This window comes from Pristiophorus japonicus, chromosome 8 (assembly GCF_044704955.1).
Source record: "Pristiophorus japonicus isolate sPriJap1 chromosome 8, sPriJap1.hap1, whole genome shotgun sequence".
In the NCBI taxonomy this organism is placed as follows: Eukaryota; Metazoa; Chordata; class Chondrichthyes; family Pristiophoridae; genus Pristiophorus; species Pristiophorus japonicus.
Window position 1 is genome coordinate 26,456,057 of NC_091984.1, and position 20,847 is coordinate 26,476,903.

The 20,847-nt window shown below is 42.4% G+C and overlaps 1 protein-coding gene across 2 annotated transcripts; it reads left to right on the forward strand.

Moving 5' to 3' along the window:
* Positions 1 to 694: 694 nt before the first annotated feature.
* gfi1ab (growth factor independent 1A transcription repressor b) lies at positions 695 to 17,464 on the forward strand. 2 transcript variants are annotated; one of them, XR_011593960.1, is made up of 8 exons: positions 695 to 854; positions 3,967 to 4,189; positions 4,991 to 5,188; positions 5,874 to 6,271; positions 8,334 to 8,471; positions 11,837 to 12,002; positions 15,576 to 15,931; positions 17,284 to 17,301. XR_011593960.1 is itself a non-coding variant. In XM_070886007.1 (7 exons), the coding sequence occupies exons 2-7, from the start codon at positions 4,075 to 4,077 to the stop codon at positions 15,752 to 15,754; spliced, it is 1,194 nt and encodes a 397-aa protein (XP_070742108.1). In that variant the 5' UTR covers positions 695 to 854; positions 3,967 to 4,074; the 3' UTR covers positions 15,755 to 17,464. The 2 variants fall into 2 exon arrangements, 1 of the variants encoding a protein (XP_070742108.1); XM_070886007.1 differs by having other exon boundaries at positions 15,576 to 17,464.
* Positions 17,465 to 20,847: the final 3,383 nt, after the last annotated feature.

Here is a 20,847-nt window from a genome sequence, read left to right on the forward strand (position 1 = left end):
CATCGCATGGATTCGCAGTCCACGCCAACAGCACCTGATGTGTGAAATCAAAATAACAACGCGGAGAAAAAGAAACAGCACCCGTGAAAATAAGCGACCCGAGCCGCACATTGCAAGTGTGGGAGCTGTGCTGAGCCAAGCCTGTCCAAACTGTCCCGGTCTGACACACACCTGGGGCTTCCGAGACGCTCTTTTGATCACCGCGTCCGCTCTCCACTCACTCCCCGTCGCCAGCTTCCCCCCACCCCTGTCAGCAAGTTACAATTGGAACATGTTCTGATAGTTCGAAACGGTTTTCTATTTTAAATAAATCTGTGTCATGAATCTGTCGACTTTCTCGGTGCGGAAGTTCTCGGCATCCAAGAATAGCTCAGGTCACAGTGTAGCTTGTGTGTTTTTAAAAAAAACCTGATAGGAGCTCAGAATCAGTTAATCAAGAAAGCACACGCACACATACATTTAAACCAAGTGATTCAAGTAGGGAATTATGTGGCACAGGCCAGATCCCAGAATGGATAATCCTAAATAAAATATATGTTTTAATGTGTCTCGATCTGGAGTATTTCGCTGGCTTTCTCGCTCGTATTACATTTCTGAAACACAGGAAGTGACTTTTGTGGCTTTCAGAGCAAAACTGTTGGGAGTTACACAAAGCTGATCAGTTCCCACTTTGCTTGCCTTTGACCCTCAGCGAACCCATTCTGATTGCAGTGGTGGCTGTGATGATGCAGAGGAAGAGGAGCGAATCTATCTCTACCGTTACCATCCACGCCTCACTGTGCACCGAACAGAGTCTCCTGAACACCTCTCTCCCTCTCCCTCTGTCCAGGACCCATACCTGCTACTGAGAGCTGGTAAGAAAAGTCTTTTATTTGCCGCCTTTTTAAAACAGACGAAAAATAGCAGTTTTGCTAAAAACGCACGTAGTCTCTCTCAACAGAACCGACGCGAACTTTGAGTGACGGCGATTCTAAGATCGACCTGCAGACTGTTTTACGCCCTGTGCCTGGGAGGTGGGCTGCGGGGAGGGTGGCGCTGGCTTTTGCTCTGTGCCGTTAGCTGTCCCCGGGTCCCGTAATATCGCCACAAATCTGAGTCCAGCTCAGCTCAGATTCAGCGTGTCTGTGCCGGTACATTGCAGCACCTATTTTACAATTCAGAATTAAAACTGCGGCTCCTTTGCCTGGAGGTGGGCGTGTTTTGGGACAGCGTTTGCCTTCACTGTGGGGCAACATTGTAACAGTTAATGATGTTGGGAGGTGTGTGTGTGTGTGTAAGACCTGTCACACTGCAGCTCCCACATGCATTGCCTAATTTCTACTTCCTGTTCATTTTTTAAAAACCCTGTTATGATTTTTTCCCATAATTTCAAGTCAGAAGCACTGAACTTTTTAATTCAAGTCGAAGGAGGACGCCTTGACATTTTTTGTCCGAATTCAGGATTTATAAATTCGGTGGATTAAAAATAAACATTTCTCTGTTTTATATAAACCCCAAAACCTGTATTATCGAGTTATATCTACCACCTCATTTCCTCTCAAACTGCGGTGTATATGCAGTTCAGGGTGTGTTTATTTCTAGAGCCTGGGTCACAACCATGTGTCCTGTTCGTGTATTGATCATCACGCCACAGATGTACGAGCACATTCCTTTCTCACGTTTATTGCGCGCCTTTAACCGACCGATCACAATCCTTGCACACTATGACCTTGGCTAGTTTGGCGGTAGGTGTCGGGGAGCTGATTTTATTTTAGCTGCTGAATTATAGAATCATAGAAATTCCACAACACAAAAAGAGGCTATTCGGCCCATTATGTTTGTGCCTGCGGAAAAAGACCCACACCTGCTGCAGCACTGCAGGTTACAGCATTTCAAGTGCACATCCAAATACTTTAAAAATGTGGTGAGGGTTTCTGCCTCGACCACCCTTTCAGGCAGTGAGTTCCAGACCCCCACCACCCTCTGGGTGAAAAAAGATTATCTCTACTCCCCTGTCGGAAACTTGAGTCATCATCATCTATCCAGACTATCTAACCCGACTATGTCAGTGTTAATAAATAGTCAGCATCGTGAATGTGCTTGAACCAAGTTCTCTTTTAACACTTGATGGAGCAACATTGGCCATAGTTTAATCAGTTGATAGAAAACGAGGTGACAGACTTACGCAGTGATCTCTGGCCCCAGCTCTCTATAGCGGTATAGGGCCACTCCCTGCAGTGAGACTGTGAAGCCAATAAGAGGGGCTCTTCGACCATCCAATCACGGTTGAAATCGCGAGGATGCAAAAACAAAGCAAAGTTATAACATCCTCGCCCCTGGTTAGCCATATCAAACGCAGTCGTATTTAAAGTTTAACTGTGTCAACATAGTTATCAAATTTACTTTGATTTTTTTTCAGTTTATACTGGGAAACCTGATTGCATCTGAAAGCTGGGTGTGCTGTGTTTCAAAGACAGGTGTAGAGAAATCTCAAGCTCCCACCAGGAGTTCTCGATACGTATTGCCCGCATAAAACTTTTACAAGCTCGCAATGTGGTTAAGCAGAAGTGTCTTTCCCACGATCCAGTTCTTCTTCGTAATTGCAACAAAAAAAAATTACCGAAGCGAATTGCTAATAGCAAACACAAAGCTTTTGACTAAAGCACGCGTTGTGTGAATCTCGACTCTAAATATACTGAGGGACCCCAAACAAAACCAAAGTATTTTATAACCGGCCACAGGATTCTTGGGACAAAAATAATTAGCTAAGAGGTCTGAAAGAGCGCTCATTTATTATGCAAGCATATTGTGTTCCCTCTTTGGGTTAATGGTACTGACGCCATTCATATGTTACCTGTTTACCATTAATTATAATTTAATTTTGCAACACAAATCAACACTGAAGCCATATCAATTGTCACCTGCTCGTTCCAAAAGTTAGTGAGATAAGTTAGATACAAAGTAATTCCAAATGTTAGATTCAGCTTCCAATCGCATCGAGTATAAAGGTGAGTGAAGCGGATAAATAAATGAACTACCCCTGCCTTTGTATAATGTGCTGGTGCACTCGCTGTTTATGCAGATGTGAAGTTGCTGTGGGCCAAGGAGAAGGCGATTAATGTTCACTGATCCACCGAGGCTTGGGAAACCCGATTCTCCGATTCGGGCTGTCGTGTGGCCAGTCTGCGCCTCTCTCTGTTTTATCTTACTCCTTTTCCATTCTTTGACACAAATCCCAACCCGCACGCCACATGCACAGGTCACAAGTGGAGCCCAGGTTACCTGAACCATAACCGGCACTTCGAACAATTAACAACATGCAGGCAATTGGGGCCTTTTACTTTAGCCCGAAGAAGGAAGAATAAATAAAATATTTATTAGCTCGACTGAAACTCGAATCAAGATTAGGTAAAAGCAAATGCTGCAACAATAGTTAACACCAAGTCAATTAGATTTTGACCATCCAGTAACCGCGTCAAACTATAATTTGCTGTCGGAGTATTTAATAACATCTTTACTGCATTATTGCTGCAGCAGAGAACAGGTAATGTAAATAACCCCTCAGTCCTCGAAGGACTTATCTTGAGCATTTTTGCGACAACGTTGCTAAATGCTGAAGAATGCACGCTAGGATTGCAGTGTTACTGTGCGAATGTCCACGCTTTTCTGTGGATTCGAGTTGTAGCTCAGTTTCAGGTCTAGAGAGGATCATGATTTGATGGAGTATTGTGTAACAGAGTGGAATAATAGTGTCACTTATCCCGGTTGCTGTCAGTTTGATTTCCCAGTGGGAGAAAGAGAGATAGATATAAGATTAATTTGAGTGTGGTAGGCATTGTGTCGCCCAATCAGATTGCAGGGATTTGTATGGAGAGCTTTGTGTTGCCACCTGGCTGGACAACACCTGGTAAACGGCGAGCCTGCCTGCGCATGCGTCGAGTGCAGTCAAACAAGCCTATATCTAACCAATGATGTGCAATCCCACAGAGCTCAAATCGAGGACTCCTCTTTAAAAAAAAGATTCAATCGCTGCTGAAACTGATTTTCTCCAAGCCGGGTGCAACCGCAAAGAGAATCGTTGACTGAGACTGCGAGATGCCTCGCTCATTCCTGGTGAAAAGTAAGAAAGCGCACAGCTACCACCAACACAGAGCTATCGAGGATGATTACAACAACAGGCTCGAACATATCCTGGCACATATCTGCTCAGGTAACTGCACACATTCAGCAGAGCAAAAACAGAACGATTCAATCCAAACATTTTGCTCTTGTTGTTATATGGGGTCCTCATGCTATGATGTCTATAGATTATTGTTAATTTGCAAAGTAACTTGCTAATTAATTGTCTCCTCCGGGGTAAAATATGAAGCATTCGACCTTTTACAATTTACAATTCGTCCTGTAAGTAATACTGGGACACACGCCGCCTTGGAGTACTGATTGTCTCCTTTAAACATGTTTAATTGTGGACTCAATCTGGCCTTAAATATATTTTATGAATTCAACGTTGACGTTGCATACTTGGTACGATCAGCGTAGGTTATTCATGTTTTCACAGTGCAAAGAATTTTTTTTAAATGGACACTTCCAGTTAACAGAATGCGTGAATAATTTTGGGGACGCCTAGTAATTGTTAATTTTCCTCAACTATAAGCCCTGCACTTTAAATGGTGCTTTGAGACATTTCTGAATGTCATGAAGAGGCGCGGCGGAAATGGAAGTATTTTTTTGTGATTTATTTACAATTGTATCACTATTTATACAAGCAAAAACAATCTTTGAAATATAAAAGTTACGCAATCAATCTAATTTATTAGCGAGGACACCGTGGGTTAGCCCGCTGGCGGATGCATATTCTAGTATTGTACACCTACCTTCTGCTGGTAATAGAGACGGCGTTTATCGCTGATTAATTAAAATCTGATGACAGCAAAATGTTTTCCCTCCAACTGTACCACCACTTTAATAAGTTGCACTGGCCTTTTCCCCCCTCCCCCAAATGTGATTCCAGAGAGCAGGATACCAGAAGATGCTGGCTATTGCCCCGATGCCCCTTGTGCGGACACCAAAGGCAGTTTTTCGCCCAAATCGCAGCTGGTGGAGGCGGCTGAGGTGCCGGAGTCTCCGGCGAGCTGTGAGGGCAGTGTCTGTGGCAGAGCCTCCGAATATGAGAACTTCTGGCGACCCCCTTCTCCGTCTGCATCACCAGGTAACAAACACACACACACACACAGAGTGCCGATCTGTGCAACACGATTACTAACTCCAGACTGACAGACCATTGTGTGTTAGTGAGAATGATTAAAAAAAATAGCTCGGCACCAGATGAAGCCAATAAGCTGACAGACAAATCACTTTCCCCAAGTTTCCTTCAGGAAGGCTCACTTATAAAGGTTATAAAATTGCAATTTAAAAAGAGGACAATAGAGAGCAAAGGGGGGAAAAATCAGCAACGTGCTCACCTTGGATGATGTTTGTGACGGTCTCGAATAAAATGCTAAATAATTCTAAAGCAGATTTACGATTTCGTTAAAAATAGCAGCCAGATAAAATGTTACCTTGTTGCTACCACATAGCTACCCTAATCTCTCTTAATACTGAACTGCAAGCCAATAGATAACTTCAGCTAATTGCCTTACATTTAGCGAGACTCGGGCGTTCCTTATGCCGAATGTAACACTAGTTAACACATAGTTTTAAACTCGATGTTGTGATGTCCATAGTTTACTGAACGGTTTAATATCTCTAAATACAAATAAGAATGTTTCCAATTCTTTCCCGTTTCGCTTAAAATATATTTTATTCTGTATATAATCATGTTTAGTTAAATATATAATTATTGTGTTGCAATATCATAGGGAATGATTTAATTTCTTTACATTTGTTTCGTTCAGCCTCTGAGAAATCTCTCTCCCCGTCTATGGAGGAGAGCCATCCCTTTGTTTTGCCTTTCAAGCAATACGGATGGAATAATTACCCAGGCTCTGAGCTGAAGTATCTGGTGCAGAATTACCGCTCCCCAGCTCTGGAACGGAGCTCCGCCGTGGGGCTCTACAGCGAGCGAAACTCCACCACTGGCCTCTTCAGCGACCCCAGCTCCGCCTCTGGCCTCTACAGTGAGCACGGCACTGCTCGTGGCGCCTGCAGCGATCTTGGCACCGTCTCAAGTCTGTACAGCGAGCGCGGCCACGCCTTTCACGAGAAAAGGACCGAAATCAAAGCAGAGTCCGAGCTTCTTTGCACCCGGCTGCTCCTCAACAACGGCTCTTACAAGTGCATCAAATGCAGCAAGGTATGGCGCCACTCCCAGCCACGCTGCCTTCCCACCAGGTGTCCTTGGAAAGTCGTTGTCTCAGATAAATCTGGTCCATAACACGCCAGACTGCTCAATCACTAGGTCCATTCTCGCGATTTTTGTAAGGGGCTTCCAGCCCTCGATTTTCTTCGCAGTCCGCATTCTTCATGGGGCACCCATCATACGTGTTCCACCCAAACCTACGCTTTCCCCAATGTTGCTGTGGGCCAAGAGATAGTGTGAGGGGATAGGAACAGGAGTGGGCTCTTCAGCCTCTTTCGCCATTCAATCAGATCATGGCTGATCTGTACCTCAACTCCATTTACCCGCCTTTGTTCCATACACTTACCTAAGAAAAATAACCGCGGATCTCAGTCTCCCTTCCCCACAGGGGATCATGCAGCGGTTTGGGGGGAATGACTGGCCATGCCCGCATGACGTCATTCACGCCACCAGATGTTTTCTACACGTTTCTTATCCTGCGATGCACTTTCTTCCCGGTAACTTTTTATTCCACCAAGGTGATGATATTTTAAGGCAGATAATGTATCCCAGAGCAGTGAGACCCTACCTTATAACAACATCGGCTCCAGATGTTTTTGCCTGACGGGCACTCCACTAAAGAGTTAGCTCCTTGGAAACAGCAGGTAGGGAGTGGAGAAAATCGACAAAGGAGGCAGAGATGGTAAACATGGAACAGTAATGCAGTGGACAGTTTAACATCATATAGTGCACACTCTTGGTTGGCCTGAGCCAATATCTCCCTTAAAAACAACCTCAAAAACATTGGAATTAAAATTATTAATTGAAACTAAGCAAAGACACCCCAGCCTCTTAGTAAACAAACACTTGCTGGCATAACACATCCCCGGTAAGTAGCCACTCATAACATAAAGAACTTCACATTTCTCTGCAAATACATCACAATCTGAATTATTTTTTATTGAATTCTGAGTTAGCAGATACATTTCACTAATATGATCAACACAAGATCAGTTTCATTCTTATCAAGTTTCCTATATCTATTGTAGAGTTATTTTATACTACCCATTGCAATGCAAGTTCAGGGATTGTATTGATATATATATATTTTAAAGACTGACTTATTTTTTGGAACTGACTGGAGATTGTTCCCTCAATAAGGGAGTACTTTCACCACACGGGCTGCAGCGTTTCAATTAGGCGTAATTAGGGATGGGCAATAAATGCTGGCCTTGCCAGTGACGCCCACTCTCCAGGAACGAATACAACAGACTGTAGTGATCACATGGTTTTGGGTGGGATTGAGCGTGTCCATCTTGTGATACAATTATGTGGGATAGGCTGGTTGGACCAGAGGATCTTTTCCTGTCTGTCGTTGTTGGTATGTTCATATATCCTTCAGTGTGAACGTTATCATATATCGATGCATGGATTTTCACCACATGGCCCACTTATAACTACCACGATACTGGCCGTTGGCAAAAATAAAGATAAGAGTAGCTCATCTTGCATGCTTTCATCAACCATGCCTTTCTCAAAAAACAACCAACTTACAAGCTTGTATAGATAAAATACTGCACAACTTTTTAAACCTTCTAAAAGTCATTGTGTATAAGTAATCGAGTCCACTTATATACAACTCAAGTATATCAGGAAAAAAAAGGAATAAAAATCAACATGAAAATTATATTTTCCATTAGAACCCTAACACATAACACACCAGTTCACAAATACACATGGGATGAAAGCCTTCACTGTTTTGAATGCATCTTATCAGTTATTAAATGAAGGTTATTGTATCCCTCTTCCAGTAATTGATTAGAAATGTTTCTGATGTGTTTTTGGCTGAACTTATACAGTTACATTTTGGACAATCGGTAGTAGTTTCCGGTTTCTATCAGCGTGCACGTGATAGTATTGTACTAGGCTAGATGCTCAGCCAGCGGTATAACTCTGGTCCGCCCATCACATTTCACAGATACTAGTCTGCTATGCGGTACCACCCCGGCCTTAGAGTCGGGATTACTTTCTCGTTTGAATAGATGCCGCTAACTCTCCTTTCCTGCCCCTGCATCAGGTGTTCTCCACTCCTCATGGTCTCGAAGTCCACGTCCGCCGGTCTCACAGCGGCACCCGCCCCTTCGCCTGTGACATTTGCGGTAAGACGTTTGGCCACGCCGTCAGTCTGGAGCAGCACAAAGCGGTGCACTCACAGGTAAGAGGGCACCTGCAAACTCTAACTCTAAATCGCACATCACTGGAGGCATCATCTAACTGCACACTACGCACTCTCAGACATAAGCCCCGCCCCAGCAGAGTAACGCTACGTGCATCCGAAGCAATTCAATCATTTTTTATTTTAGATAGAACTCATACACGAGTGTTATAGAAACATTGAAATTTACAGCCCATCGTGTCCGGAAGAGCCACACGGTGGAAAGGTAAAGAGCACCCAGCCCAATCAATCCGCCTCACACAACTGCGTCACCCCTTATACTAAAACATTCTACACTCCCCTCTAACCGGATCCATGTGATCTCCTGGGAGAGGCAAAAAACAGATAAAAACCTAGGCCAATTTTGGGAAAATTCCTCTCCGACCTATCAAGGCGATCAAAACTAGTCCAGGAGATCACTCTGGCCGTATTCTATTCCCTGCAGTACTTACCATTATATCTGCTCCGTCCAACAAAAGGTCATCCAGTCTAATCCCAATTGCCAGCTCTAGATCCGTAACCCTCAGCTTACTGCACTTGAAGTGCCCATCCAGCCATCTCTTAAAAGTGGTGAGGGATTCTGCATCCACCACTCTTCCAGGCAGCGAGTTCCAGATCCCCACAACCCTCTGCGTAAAGAAGCCCCACTCAAATCCCCTCTATACCTTCCACCAACCACCTTAAAACTATGCCCCCTTGTAATAGACCCCTCCACTAATGGAAATAGAGACCCGTACTATCCACTGTGTCAGGGCCCCTCAATATTTTGTACACCTCAATGAGGTCTCCTCTCAACCTCTTCTGTTCCAATGAGAACAAACCCAGCCTATCCAATCTGTCCTCATAACTAAGATTTTCTATTACAGGCAGCATCCTAGTAAATCTCCTTTGCACCCTCTCTAATGCAATCATGTTCTTCCTATAATGCGACGACCAGAACTGCATGCAATACTCCATCTGTGGCCTAACCAAAGTATTATACAATTTAAGCATAACCTCCCTGCTCTTATATTCTATGCCTCGGCCAATAAAGGCAAGCATTCCGTATGCCTTCTTAACCACCTTAGCCACCTGGCCTGCTACTTTTAGGGATCTGTGGACAAGCACTCCAAGGTCCCTTTGTTCATCTATACTATTAAGTGGCCTACCAGTTAATGTGTATACCCTTTCCTTATTAGCCCTCCCAAAGAGCATCACCTCACACTTCTCTGAATTAAATTCCATTTGCCACTGCTCTGCCCACCTGACCAGTAGATTGATATCCTCCTGCAGCCCATGACTTCTCTCTTCATTATCAACCACACAGCCAATTTTAGTGTCGCCTGCAAACTTCTTAATCATACTCCCTATATTCAAATCTAAATTGTATATCACAAAAAGCAAGGGTCCCAGCACTGAGCCCTGCGGAACCCCACTGGAAACATCCTTCCAGTCACAAAAACATCCATCAATCATTACCCTTTGCTTCCTACCTCCAAGCCAATTTTGGATCCAACTTGACACTTTGCCCCGTATCCCATGGGCTTTAACCTCCATGACCAGACTACCACGTGGGACCTTATCAAAAGCTTTGCTAAAGTCCATATATACCACATCCTACGCACTACCCTCATCGACCCTCTTGGTTACCTCCTCAAAAAATTCAGTCAGGTTAGTCAGACACAATCTTTCCTTAACAAATCCGTGCTGACTGTCCCTAATTAATCCTTGCCTTTCCAAATGCAGATTTATCCTGTCTTTCAGGATTTTTTCCAATAATTTTCCCATCACTGAGGTTAGGCTGACAGGCCTGTAATTACTCAGCCGATCCCTTTCTCCCTTCTTAAACAAGGGTACTACATTAGTAGTCCTCCAATCCTCCGGCACCATGCCCAGATCCAAAGAGGACTGGGAAATGATGGTCAAGGCCTCTGCTATTTCCTCTTTTACTTCGCACAACAGCCTGGGATGCATTTCATCTGGGCCTGGGGACTTATCTACTTTCAAAGCTGCTAAACCCCTTAATACTTCCTCTATCACTACATTTATTTCATCCAGAATATCACAAACCTCCTTGATAGCAGTATCTGCATTGCCCCTTTCCTTTGTGAAAACAGATGCACAGTATTCGTTAAGAACCCTCCCAACATCTTCTGCCTCCACACAAAGATTACCCTCATGGTCTCTAATAGGCCCTACCCTTTCTTTAGTTACCCTCTTACTCTTAATATATTTATAGAATATCTTAGGGTTTCCTTAATTTTACTGGCCATGAATTTCTCGTGCTCTCTCTTAGCATTCCTAAAATCCTTTTTAATTTTGCCTCTTAACTTTCTATATTCCTCTAAAGATTCTATAGTATTTAGATGTTGATATATGACATAAGCATCCCTTTTTTTTCTTAATCCTTCCCTATAAGTCCTTAGACATTCAAGGGAGCTCTAGAATTATTTTTCCCAGACTTTTTCTTTAAGGCTGAGCCTTCCGGATCTCCTCCTTAAATGCCTCCCACTGTTGCGACACTGATTTACCCACAAGTAGCTGTTTCCAGTCAACCGTGGCCAAATCACTCCTTAACTTAGCAAAATTAGCTTTTCCCCAATTATGAACTTTTATTCCAGGCCTATTCTCTTCCTTATCCATAACCAACTTGAATCTGACTGAATTATGGTCACTAGCACCCAAGTGCTCTCCCACGAATACCCCTTCAACCTGCCCAGCTTCATTCTCCAAAACTAAATCCAAGACCACCCCTCTCATGTTGGGCTTGCTAATTACTGACTAAAAAAGTTCTCTTAAATGCATTTCAAGAATTCCGCACCCCCTATACCCTTCGCACTAAATTTGTCCCAATCAATATTTGCAGCAGTATTTATTTGCACTGTTAAACAATGTTCTATGAAAAGGGTGGAAGCAGATTCAATAGTAACCTTCGAAAGGAAATTGATATATACTTGAAAAGGAGAAATTTGCAGGTCTATGGGGAAAGAGCAGTGGATAGTGGGACTAATTGGACAGCTCTTTCAAAGAGTCGAGTGCTGTATGATTCTATGAGCCAATCATACGATTAGAGACAGTTAAAATAATGGCAATACTGAGCATTTTGGATAGTTATTTTTCAAGTCACCTTTATCGCAATTACATTTATAATCACTTTAAAATAGTTTTTTGGAATGTAATCTTTTTGATATTTAGAATTTAGAAATAACCTTGTTGAATGAGATCTTAACTGTTTGTCCTAAATCCGCGACGAACATATCGTAAGGGGGTTTGCCGAATATATGTCTGTATTGTACGACTTAAATCAGTTATTCGGGGGGGGGGGGGGGTTCAAACTGTATTTTCGTTTCTGAATTTCACTTTGCAATTTCATTCCGTCTCATCAGGAGAGGAGCTTTGACTGCAATATCTGCGGCAAAACTTTTAAAAGATCTTCCACATTGTCCACGCACTTGTTGATTCACTCAGACACCCGGCCTTACCCCTGTCAGTACTGTGGGAAGAGGTTTCACCAGAAGTCAGACATGAAAAAGCACACCTTCATTCACACAGGTGAGGAGCCGGCTTCGTGGAGATTATTGGCAGGGCAACGTCAAAAAAATGTACGTCATCTGTGACGTGAATCTGAATAGGAAGCAAACCAATAACCTGTATATCAGTGCGGAGAGGGCGGGCCGTGAATTAACATTCGACCATTTGACTGGGGGCAAAAGGCTCAAAGTGTCTACAATACAAGATGGTGCCTTGATTTTACAATGTAAGACACGTGGAAATATTTTTTTTAAATCAATATTCCAGTTCTTCAGAATAATTCTCACTTAATACTCTCTGAATTAATTAACACTATATGGGGGCACTAATAATATGTAAAATGAAACAACCCATATCAGGGAACGAACCTTTCGATTTAGGTTATGTCAACTGGATACTAAAATGCAATAAAGATAGAGGAAAATCGTTGTTAAAAAATCAAGGCTTCTTTATGGCTGACCAGTGATTATACCTACCTTTTTACATAGGTATAGGAGTAGGCATTCAGCCCCTCGAGTCTGTTCCGCGATTTCATTAGATCGTGGGTGATCTGCATCTTAACTCCATGTACCGCCCCCCCCCCCCCCCCTTGGTTCCTTATCCTTTATTACCCTTTTCTAACAAAAATCCATCAATCTCAGTTTTGAAATTTTCAATTGTCCTCCAGCCTCAAAGACTTTTTGGGGGAGCGAGAGACTTCCAGATTTGCATTACCCTTTGCATCCTGACCTTTTTTTCATCAGGACTCACAAAAGCCCAATTTCCCGTTTGGGTTTTGTGTGCATTTCATTCTCCGTAGTTTGCACTGCAACTCAATGCCTGTGCAATATTGAATCTCTTTGTGAACAATACCTGTCGAAAGAAACTGCATTTGGCAATGATTTCATTCACGGCATCTGTTTAATAATTGATTCGTGGCAATCCAATCAGTTTTGTTTAATATGATCCGTCCACTGTTTATTCAGAGCGGCTTGCTGTAAGATGATTTACCTGGTATTATTAGCCTGGCCTTGATTTACAGGCTAGCGAAAATGGCAGGTGAATCACACTTGACAGTGGATGGGTGGGGGCGGTGAGCTCGTCTGCCACGTACAGATTAAGGTGATAATAGCAGACTTTACATAAGCAGAGGGGCCGAGGATATGATCTGATTTCACATTAAACAACAGCATTGCTGAAAATGCAGTGAGGTCTGTCAGGACCCTTCAATCAGTGCATGGGTTAGGGGTGCAATCAGTAAGCACTCACGTTTCACAGTTCATCCAATTATATATAGGGCAGTGTTATCCACACAAACTGTTCAAAGCAGAATGGAGCGTGAAACTAAGGTCAGAGAATGTTGGAAATACACAGCAAGTTTGTCAGCCTCCTTAATGTCTCTTACCCAAGACAGTCTGCTCTCTTTCCAAATGTGTGCGGATTCATAGAAACATAGACATAGAAACATAGAAAATAGGTGCAGGAGCAGGCCATTCAGCCCTTCTAGCCTGCACCACCATTCAATGAGTTCATGGCTGAACATGAAACTTCAGTACCCCCTTCCTGCTTTCTCGCCATACCCCTTGATCCCCTGAGTAGTAAGGACTTCATCTAACTCCCTTTTGAATATATTTAGTGAATTGGCCTCAACTACTTTCTGTGGTAGAGAATTCCACAGGTTCACCACAGGTTCACTGCGAATTTCCAGCAGGTTTTGGGTTTGCTTCAGATTATGTTACTTGTAGGTGTCCCCACGCACCACCTAATTCAGAAGTCCGACCCCCCCACCCCAACACCTAATTCAGAAGAACGAGGTGCTGGAGATGGGTGCGATTTGATGAATCTTGGAGAGTTGACCAATTTATTTCTGGTCTGAAGAGAACGGCACTTTATTCAGAATTAAATTGCATGTCTCAACATCAACACAGCCAGGAACGAGAATTATCAGCTAACATTTAACGAATAAACATAACAGTGCAAACGAAATCGTAACTAATTCACTTTTATAGACAGCAGAATTGTATCAATATTGAAAGGATTTAACATGATGGCGTGCGAGTACTGTTCGGCAGAAATATCTTGCACACCCGGGGACTTCAGCCAGAAGCACTGGTCCGGCCAATAAGAAATGTCATTTCGTTCGTCCCTCCTAAAATAAACATTCAGCACAACATTCAGATGGTTAAAATGACACAGCGCGCCGCGCCGTTATAATTAGCTCTGTATCTGCAGTTCCTTATTTAGCCGAAGCTTTCTTCTGAGAGCAACCCAAACCCAACAAGCTTGACCAGACAAACTACTGCAGCAGAAAGAATGATCACGTATTACCAGCGCTATACTTACATCCATTTATTTGTTACCTAAGCAAGAATAAAACCACTTTCAGATTATGCAGGCGATCGCTTTAAAGTTTCGACGGTATTTTCCTCATTTGGAGTACAGGAACAATTGGGCCCGTTACCTTTGGCTTCGTTGGGCTGAGTTTCACCACATGAGACATACTGTTGCTCTGCAGCAACTTTTCGATAATATTAATTTTAAAAAGTGTTTAATGGGTTTCAGGTTAGTGTTTCAAATCCTGTGTGAGTACTGCGTGCAGCACATTACAGGAAAGAAGTGATTGCACTAGAGAGGGTACAGAGGAAATTTACCAAGATGTTGCCTGGTTGGAGAATATTAGCTAGGAGGAAAGATTGGATAGCTGGTGTTGTTTTCTTTGGAACAGAGGAGGCTGACGGGGGAGACCTTATCGAGGTGACTAAAAATATGAGGGACCTAGATAGAGTGCATAGGAAGAACCGAATACCCTTAGCAGAGGGGCCAACAACCAGGGGGCATAGATTTAAAGTAATTGGTTAGAGGTTTAGAGGGGATTTGAGGAGAATTTTTTTCACCCAGAGGGTGGTGGGGGTCTGGAACTGACTGCCTTAAAAGGGTGGTAGAGGCAGAAACCCTCACCACAGTTAAAAAGTACTTGAAGTGCCATAATCTATACGACTAGGAACCAAGAGCTGGAAAATGGGATTGGGCTGGATAGCTCTTGGTCGGCCGGCACCGACACGATGGGCCGAATGGCCGTGCTGTAAATTTCTATGATTCAATGATTTATCCTCTCTCCTTTCGTTTAAGTATTTAAATGACAGTTCACTCTTCCATTATATTTGGTATCATAGTGTTCAGATTTTCTGTACCGTTAAGTTGGACACATTTTTTGTTACCGACCGTTCAATCTGCTTCCTATATAATGACTGACACAAGAGTCAGAAACATTCAAACAAGGCGGGGTAAGGGTTTCTCAAATGCGCAATGTGTAACGACATCATAAGCATGTTCTGTATGAAGCTATATTCGATTTCACTAGACAAGGGGTTTCTCGTTTTTTCTCATGATTAATTATATATATTTATATAAGCACACACACACACACACACACACATATATATATATAGTTATATGTTCAAGTATGATTTTGTTTTGCCAGTGACTAATATAGACGGATCTAGAAATATGTGTAATATATTTATAGAATTATAAGAGATAAGTAATTTACCACCGTCTATGTTGGATAAAGCAGTGCGATTGCTAAATAATGATTTGCTTCCCGTTATTTTGCAGGTGAAAAGCCTCATAGGTGCCAGGTCTGCGGAAAAGCTTTCAGCCAGAGTTCGAATCTGATCACACACAGTCGCAAGCACACTGGTTTCAAGCCATTCGGCTGTGATCTGTGCGGCAAAGGATTCCAGAGGAAAGTGGATCTGCGGAGGCACCGTGAGACACAGCACGATTTGAAGTAGGCACTGAGTGAGAGAAGCACTACCCGGAAAGCAAAGAGCCCCGATATCTGTTCAGCAAGAACCAGCTTTCCAACCCAATCCGGCATGTCCAGATGTTCAGCGACGGTAGCTCACGAGAAACCCCACCAGTGATTATCGCACATACCGGCTGCCTTCCCGAACTCTATCACATGCGAAGTGAGAACCAGTATTTTTACAAACACTGCAGTCAGCTCAAGGCAATATTCCGCCTCGGTAAATTTTACTTGATCCCAATTACAGCCACAAACCTGTTCGACATTCTTACAGAAGCAAAGGCTGAACTGTTTCAATTCAATTATTAAGTAGAAACTTAAAACCAATTGTGCACAATCGCATTATCATTGAAAAGTTTCACATTTTAGAATGGGGAAGGGTGGTTATTTTATAAATTTATTTGAAAACATTTATTTACACAAACCACACAAATCGGCGAGCTTTCCGACAAGTGTTTGCTGACGGTAATAAACATGGCTTACAATTTCCCAGCCAGGCAACCAGAAACGGCGCAGCTCTGACAGGTTTACTCTGAGTCATGTGTGTATCAGAACTGGCATTGCCATCCTCACCCGCCCGCCTCAGACAGTCCACAGAAACAGGGTCATCTCACGCGTATGCAAATATCAATACAATTCAACGATAATGTATTTTTGTAAATAGTTTCATCCAATATTTACTATTACTCCTAAACGGTTACTTTTTTTAACCCCAAATAAGATGCAATAGTTACAGGCGCTCAACGTACAAATCAACTTTATAAATGTTTGAAAGGGCAATAAGTTATTTGGATAAATCAATAACTCTGCGCAGCGTGTCTTCTAGCAGGCGGGGGTTTGTAAGTTGTTCTAACAGTTCTGCGAATGGCGGGGTCCAACCTGTGACTCAGAGAGGCGACAGTGGACGTTGTGGTGTCCACAGTTAAATAACAGCAAAACGGGGTTCAACCATGAGTAAAGAAACTTAAAATGTCTTCTAATATTACTTTGGATGAAAGTCACTAAATAATATAAACAATGCTGTCATTAGGAACCCAGTGCATTGCAGAAGCCAGACCGTGTGAGATTTTAAAAAAAATTCATGCATGGGATGTGGGCCAGCATTTATTGCCCATCCCTAATTGGTGGTGGTGAGCTGCCTTCTTGACAACCGAGTGGCTTGCTGGGCCATTTCAGAGGGCAGTTAAGAGTCAACCACATTACTGTGGGTCTGGAGTCACATATAGGTCAGACCGGGCAATGGCAGCAGATTTCCTTCCTTAAAAGGACATTAGTGAACAATCCCAACGCTCCAGTAGTTTCATGGTCACCACTTTAGTTTTTTAGTCCAGTTTTATTTCATTAACTGAATTTAAATTCCCCAGTTGCCTTGGTGGGCTTTGAACTCATAGCTCCGGATCTTTAGTCCCGGCCTCTGTTATTATGCCACCGTTCCCGTATTGAATGTTAGTACTTTGGATAGTATTTGGATGCAGATGACCAACGATCAGTACCAGTTTTGCCATTTTCCCACAGAGTGAAGCTGAATGTGTGGCTGGAATCACTTGATTATTATTCTGAGTGCGGGAACTAAATCAGCAGACAAGCAAACTATATTTCAATATTTGTTTTTTCTGTTAAAACTTTAATGCGTGTGATATTATAATCTATTGTACTTTATTTATTCACAAGACCAAGCTATGGAATAAATTGAGAAATTTAGGAAAACGTGTTGTCTTCCATTTATAACCGCTGCTTTGCCACCAGGACACACCGCATTCAAAGAGTAACCTTTCGAACTCAAATCCGAGGAAATCAGAGGCGAACTACCTCGGGAATATTCCGAAATTCGTGCATCTTTTGTAAATTAGAGACGGGTTGCTTTTAAATCAAAGCGACGCCGAGAAAGCGAACCATTACAAGAGGTCACCTTTACCTCATTGCAATTTATTCGCAAATGCGAGTGCATTTCAAATGTCTCGTAACAGGCAAAATAAACAATAACCAGGGACACATTGCCAATGCTGACCATATTGCGAAATTTGAAGATTGCAAATCTATTTCTTAACGCGGTTACTGGAGCCGGATTAAAAATGCATTATGCAGATTACATATCCCATTATTCATGAGGCAGGGGTCGTACCTTTTGTGTGTTGGAGAAAGAGTAGACTGTGTAAGCCGAGCACACCTTTGTTTCTGTTTGTAAATTTTTAATAACACCTCTAGCTAGCCATTTGGTGAGTCACAACTCAATGCACAAAAGTGGAAACCGAGGACTCTCTTATGGAAAGACAAACCTTTCAAGCGCTTAGGAGATACTTTTAGTTTGTCTTCATACACTTCACTGATGATTACATTACATATCAAGTGTGCATAGATATCAGGATTCAGACACTTAAAGTGAATTTCGTTTGATCGATTTCTTAATTTGATACGAGTGTAGCAAACCCTGATGGAAACGCATGACAGGAAGAAATATTTCCAGTCTTCGGGCCATTTTATTCACTGCATGCTAAATGTTCATGTAACTCCGAGGTCCAAAATAACAATTCATTTCATTAAACAGCCCCTAGAGAACAGAGGTTTCAAATCAAATCAAGCTGTCTAACACGCTGGTGTGTATCAAGCAGTTGAATAGCGAGATTGTAATAACCAAACAACTCCACCCAATGTGGATGTTCCTGCTCTTAAATCACTCCTTTATCCAAACCCTACACGCGCCGCATCTGGCCCAAACCAAATATGTTAAATCGGCTATTCAGCAAAACAAATATTTACCGAAGGAATTGCAGAAGGAACGTTAAACCTGAGCAGGACACGTCCACCTGCATTTCAATGCTAAAGTCTAATTCATTGCAAAGAAACACTTGTATTTAAATAGCGTGGATCAGGTCGATGGGTTGGACATACAAAGTGCACTGACTGTTATATCGGCATAATAGTTCAAACCGAAGGCTAAAACATGTTACATTTCTATATACTGTAGTGTGTGGAAATGGGGTGGGGGATTTTTGTGTGCAACCTAACAGCTAAACAGTTTGATTTAGTGCAGACTGTTGGACAATGCAATACATTTCTCCTGGTTTTGAAAGAGTTATAAAATTACAGCATCTGTTTGGACATTTCATTTGGGTTCCTGTTTTCCTTTAAATTGGATGACAGAAGATCAAATGTTAAGAACTGAAGAGTTTCAACAGCGGTTGGAGGGGTTGCGAGGCAGGGAGGTGCTAGTTTTGTGTCTTTGAACGTCATAAGGTTAATTTGATTCTTCCTTGCTTCTATTCAAATGTGGTATCAGACTATCCCAATTCTATGACTAACAACAATCACAGTTTTATTCTTAGTACTACAGTACGATGAAAGAAAACCGCCTGATTAGGACTAAGACATAATTGTCTGGGGCCAAATCTATTTAATTGAAAAATAAATTTTGTATAACAGAGAAAGGCTGATAAACAACAACAGCCTAAATCTCTAATCCATAGCAAAAGTTTTGCTGAGATTATGGTTAGATTGCAGGCAGAAACCAGAAAGAATAGCAAATTTCATTTGTGGCTTTACAATAAATTATTACACGATAAAATATAATACATTAAAAGGTACCTATTACTTCAAAGCAAATGTGCCATTCTACTGTATGACTTGTGTCGACTGTACAAAAATTACACAGTAAAGATTTTGTGATGTTTTCAGACATGTGGACTTCAAACGCAATCATTGATGTATACTCGTTATCAAGTATACAATCATTTTTGCAGCACCCCAAAGTATTAACATTATAGGTTTTAAGGTGAGTGTGACTTATCAAGAAAATTGTTGTTAATAATTAAGGCTCCCTTGAGGGGTTGAGATAAAGATAACATATCTGATGTATATATTGTCCTAAGTTCAGTCTTCAGTCAATGCCACGCAATTATGGGCTTACTTCTTTCACTATTCATGTTCATATCCCCTTCAACACAGCTTTTAAACAACCCAGAGGAGGGATACTGTCCTGTTCAAAGTCACCAGTGACTGTAACTGTGGTTCACTATTTTATCACCACCTTTCATACCATTGACCATAGACCATCCATAGTCCACTTCAATAGTATTCTTCTCTTGTGGTTCCATCCCCAACTGTCCAAACACATTCACTGCATCTTCCCAAAGAGTTTCTCCTTCCATACTCACCTCTGGTGTGCCCTTTGTCTCCATTGATGGTACCCTCCTATTCATCATCCTCAGTGATAGCATCTACAAGCATGGAATCAACTTTCACATGTGTCCCAATGAAACTCAATGTTACTCCTCCACTCCCCACTAACTCCACAGGTTGTACTATCTGACTGCTTGTCTGACATATGGATAAGTTGGAAATGATTGCAGCTTAATGTCAGCAAAACTGATGGCATCCTGTTCAGTTTTTGAAATATCTACATGCCACTGGTTTGAATCAATCACTTCCTTGGCCAGATTAACAGGTTGAATCTGGTGGTTCAGCTTGTTGTATGAGCTTTGTTTTTAACTTGACACCCAGTCTGACTCCAAGACCACCTCTAGAATACCATTTGGTTAGGCACACACCACCTCCACTGCTGAAACTCTCATCCACATCATCGTTATATTGAGGATTGATTGCCTTCCCTTCCACAAACTTTGAGTGGGCCCACTCCTCTCAAACACAAAGAGCCACACACCCATCATTTCGGCCCTGATTCAGCTCCCCTTGCCACAACAAATTGATTTCAAGAACAATGTAAATGTTTTCAAGTCCCTTCACAGCCTTGACCATGAAAAATCTCCAATATGCCTCAGCCTGTATCCTCTGAACGTCTTACTCTGGCTTACTGCTTGTCTTCCTGCCCCACTTCTCGACCATTGGAGACTGACCTTTCAGGCCGATAGTGAAATGAGTTTTATAGCTTCAGTCTATTTACTACTGGGAAAATTCTTAATTCAGCACTAATTGTCAATCTCACTTAAAGAGGCCACAGGATGGCTGGTGTGGAAAATGGGGGAAAAAAGTCCCACTGGTCCGATTTTGTTTGATAATGTTTCCGTGAAGTGCCTTGGGACGTTTTTGCTGTTATAGGCACCATATAAATGCAAGTTCTTGTTG